The 4,822-nt window shown below is 36.0% G+C and overlaps 1 protein-coding gene across 1 annotated transcript in view; it reads right to left on the reverse strand.

The window, feature by feature from the left end:
- LOC105174223 (serine carboxypeptidase-like) overlaps window positions 1,763-4,822 on the reverse strand; it is an 8,618-nt gene continuing 5,558 nt past the window's right edge. The window contains exons 10-12 of the mRNA XM_011096249.2: window positions 4,728-4,756; window positions 4,563-4,644; window positions 1,763-1,932 (exon numbers count right to left, since the gene is read on the reverse strand). Of these exons, the coding sequence (XP_011094551.1) occupies window positions 1,763-1,932; window positions 4,563-4,644; window positions 4,728-4,756 (281 nt within the window). The remainder of the gene's footprint in view (window positions 1,933-4,562; window positions 4,645-4,727; window positions 4,757-4,822) is intronic.

Consider the following 4,822-nt stretch of genomic DNA (forward strand, 5'->3'; position numbering starts at 1 on the left):
TTTCTAGTGTATAGCTCTCATGAGGTTGGTTTTATCTAGAAGATGAAGATAATTGAGAGTTTGTAAGATAATATGATTAGCTTTGAAAGGATCCCCCTCAAATATGGCAGCAATCTTGCAAGTCCAAGTGTTCCACATGATCAACGGGGGAAGAATATCTCTGATGTGAAGCTGATTAGAAATATTGCTTCTCAAGGCTTGAAGGATCATGAAAACGTTGTCCGTAACTGGAATATTGATTTGAAATTTGGAGGCAAATAAGCTCCAGACTTCAAGGGAAACCTTGTTATGAAGGAAAAGGTGAGGGATAGTCTCCTCCTCCTTCAAACAGCAAACACATCTAGAGGCCAGAAAGATGCCTTTTTGTTTGAGTCTATTGTCAACTGGTATCTAGTTATGGAGGACTTTCCAAATGAAGATAGAAATGGTAAGCCCAACGAGGGGGGACCAGAGATTTTTGAAGATGGGTAGTGAAGGTTTGTGATCTCTAGTAATCTCCCAAGCTGATTTTATAGATAAGGAACCATGGGGGGATGGTTTCCAATGCATAAAATCTTGATGCTGAGGATTAATGGGAACCTACAAAATAAGGTCCATGATATGCTGAGGAACAACTTCCTTCAATTTACCAATATCCCATGTGTGGTTGGTCCAGAAGTTTTTGATCAGGGCATTGGAGGCTCTGTTGGGGTGTGTGAGGGAATGAAGGATGCCTGCAGGGAGCCAACAATCATACCAGAAAGATATATTACCAGCTCCAAGGCTCCAGAAAATGTTCTCCTAAGAGACAGATTTAATGCTACAAATTCTTCTCCAAATGTTAGAGTCCTTCGGTTTAGCTTTTGTAGAGGCAAGTGTAGACTTTTTACAATCTACTGATAGTAAAGTTGGCCTATAGAGAATTGTTTTGTCTCAACCACCACCAAAGTTTATGGGTGAAAGCTGTAATAGTATCCCTAATATTTCTGATACCCAAGCCCCCTTCTTCACAAGGATAGCATATGAAAGCCTATTTAGTTCAATGAATTTTCATGTGGTCACAGTGGATCCCCAAAAGAATTTGGCAAATAATTGTTCAATTTTCTGCAGAGTGCCAACAGGAGGACTCAAAACTTGAAGAAGATAAGGCATAAAGGAAAGAACACTTTTAATAAGTTGAAGCCTGCCCCCTTGTGAAAGATGTTTATGCTCCCATCCACTGATCATGTTTCTGATTTTGTCAATAAGGGGTTCAAATAGAATTTTCTTCTTATGTCTTTATGCAGTAGAGCTCCAAGATAGGTGATAGGAAGACACTTAAGGTTGAAACCTGTAAGGGATTTGATTCTGTGGGCAATGTTATTGGCCTTCTTACCAGGGATAAAGAAGCTCTTGGACTGATTGATTTTTTGGCCTAATTGGTCCTCATATTGCTCTAGGAATTGCATCAGTTTAGTCAAGAGTGTTCTTCACATCTGGTGAAAATGATGATGTCATCCACATAGGCCAAGTGAGACACTCTAATTTTACAACCCGTTTGATAGAACATATCAGGATTCTATGAGAAAATGTGATTAAGCCCTCTGGAAAGAACCTCTACAGCAAGGATGAATAATGCAGGGGAAATTGGGTCACCTTATCTAAGGCCTTGAGATGATTTGAAGAAGCCAGATGGTTCTTCATTAACCAGAATGGTAAATCAACAATGTTCAATAGCGTAGTTGATGAGGACAATAAATCTGGAGGGGAAACCCATCTTCTCAAGAATCACATAGAGAAACTTTCAGTTCACCCTGTCATAAGCCTTGGACATATCCAATTTTAAGATAAGATTCCCTTTGTTATGTCTCATGTTAAGATGATGTGTCATTTCTTGAGTCAGAAGGATATTGTCAGCAATGAGCCTACCAGGCACAAAACCACTCTGAGATGGGGAAATGAGGTCAGGAAGAGCTGGGGAGATTTTAGTGTAAAGAAACTCAGACAAGATCTTATTAATAATATTGCAGAGGGAGATAGGTCTTAACTCAAATCAAGATTGGAGTGAGTCATTCTTAGGGATAAGAATGATAGATGTGGCAGTGAAGTTTCTGGGCATAGGGGTGCCCCTAAAAAAATCCATGACAGCTGCAATGACATCCTATGCAATAGTATTCCAGCAAGCTTGAAAGAATGCTGAAGAGAATCCATCAGGCCCAGCTACACTGTCTTTATTAATAGAAAAGACTACTTCTTTAATATCATTTTGGGAGGGTGGTTGACAGAGATTAAGGAGGACATTTTGATGAATTTGAGGAAATTAGAATGGAAAATCATGAGGTAGTGAGGTGGCAGGGATATCACATAAGAGACCTTTAAAGAAGTGAACTGCAGATTCCTTAATTTGAGCAGAGTCGGTTATTTCTTGTTGATTATCCATCACTCTAGAGATTCTGGATTTCAACATTTTTCTTCTTAACAGATGCGTGAAAGAATTTGGTGTCCCTTTCTCCCGCTTCAAGCCATTTGCAGTTGCTTTTCTACCTCCAAAATTTAGATTTACGGTTAAGATCATGGACCAAAGCAGTATTTTGTCTATTCAGGTTGATCAAATTGGCTTCGGATGGCAGCCTATCAAACTGCTTAAAATATGATTATACATTATTGCTTTTGAATGGGGCTTAATGTAATTTCCTCTTATATAATCTTATAAATATGTAAATTACAGTTTTTTAAAAAAATAAATAGTATTTTATCTACTTGTATTTTTTAAAAAATAGAACAATTTATCTTCTTGTCTAAGGAAGTAAATTGCTTCATTTTAAATAATATAGAAGGATAATTAGCTATTTTTCTTCTCATAAATGGGTATTCTGCACATACTAAATATCACTGGGTGTCGTTTGCATTATGTATCCAGAAAAGTTTAATCATCGGGTCGTATAAAAGGAGGGGCGTTCAAATCCTAATAAGAGAACATTAAGTGTAAGTAGTGAACTTTCAAAAGGAGTGCTACAAGACCTCAGAGGAGGGAAGTGTAAATTTTTCTTACCAAAATCTTACTCGTAAAATACTCGTTAGATCTTATCCATTCTATATCCAAAATAATCGGGTGCAATATGAGCTTTACCCATTAGGTTTTATACATTAAAATGAATGAACAATTATACATGATTCTTTGTAATGGTATCACCAGAACATAATAGTAAATGAATTTATTAAAAGTATTTTATGAATCTGCAATTGATAAAATACAATAAAAAGCTATTTTGAAAATTTTTAAAATATACATGTTAAATATCATTGAAATATATATAATGACCTTGACTTTATTCATATAACGGATCATTATTAATCAATTACACAATTAACATAGCATCGAGATAGGAGTGAAAATGAAAGAATCAGTAGAAAAAAAGTATTGAAATCGTATTTTAGCTTCATAATACATCTTTATCGGTTTGAAATTGCGTTCAATTTTCATTTCATATTTTTTTAACAATTCAAATTCAAATAAATTTTATTAGCCAGTGTATTAGTCGAATTTGAGTTATCACTTGATGTTCAGACTAACTTTATCAGAAATCTAAGTCAGAGCAATCACTACAAAGTAAAAATAAAAAAACTAACAATTTTTTCAAAATATCAATACGTAAAAACAAAATAATAATAAACTATGTACAAGCTTAAGAATTTTATATGACAAATTGATCCAGTCAATTAATTATCAAAAAAAAATTATAGATTCAATGATTTTAAGTTAACAAATATTTATGAATTATCAGAGTAGATTTTACCATCCAATATAATATCGGGTATTCTATGGTCTAGACCCTATCAAAATTTAAAATACTTATTTCAATAAGTATGAATCCAAATTTAATATAAAAATAAAGGTCAGAATCTTAATAATAGCTATTATAATGAATCCGAATATGATGATACCCGCCCATTAATATTATCTACTGTACATACCCGTCAACAAATATGAGCATTGAAATAGAACAGGGGAATGATACTACCCTATTAGAAAAGAAATGGAGCCAAACGGACTGCAGGATATTTGCTTTAACCGAAGTCGTATAATTTTGCCCTAATTAAAAACAAGTCTAGCCTGGGGGAGAGAGACTCGACATTTATATACCGCTCAAAACCCTTATCAACTTGCAGCTCACTTGGGACATGTGTGATGGGAAAACCAACATTGGTGTGCAAGTTGAAGGGCTGCGGCCGACTGATGGGGCGAACTATACATCGTACTCTTTAATCTTCATACGAACACACCAATGGGGAGAAAGTGATGGTGACATCAATGCCTATAGTTAAAGATCAAGTGCAGTGAGATATGAATGTGCGTGAACAGGACACCGGTTGTGGTAGCATAGTATAATGAGACATGGGCTACTATAGTCATCACAAAGCATAAGCAACACAAATGCCCGACACGACTTGGCACCCAACTAAGTTGAAGAGGAGACTCCAAATCAAGGTATAAACATTGAGTGAATGACAGTGGCGTCCCACCAAGTGCAGATTTGGGGGTATTGACATTTTTAGCGTCTTCAAGGAAATCGAACTGGCGTTCCCCGTAAAACTACACAAACCTGCACCCACAGGATTGACACTAAGGACTCTATTCCCAGGTTGTAAATTAGTATCAGAGTTTAGAACTTTAGCCATTTCAATCTGTAATGACTATAAGACAGCATCATACAGGACAAGCTTCACATCATTCACTACCCTAATCCTTGTTCCCCAGAAACTACTACCATACGGAAACATGTCCACCCATCATCACCTTATTTACAAACATTTTTCACTCTCAAGGAAATAGGGCTTCGTAATCACATTGAAGAAACCAGTG

The sequence above is a fragment of the Sesamum indicum genome, linkage group LG11, assembly GCF_000512975.1.
Source record: "Sesamum indicum cultivar Zhongzhi No. 13 linkage group LG11, S_indicum_v1.0, whole genome shotgun sequence".
NCBI lineage: Eukaryota > Viridiplantae > Streptophyta > Magnoliopsida > Lamiales > Pedaliaceae > Sesamum > Sesamum indicum.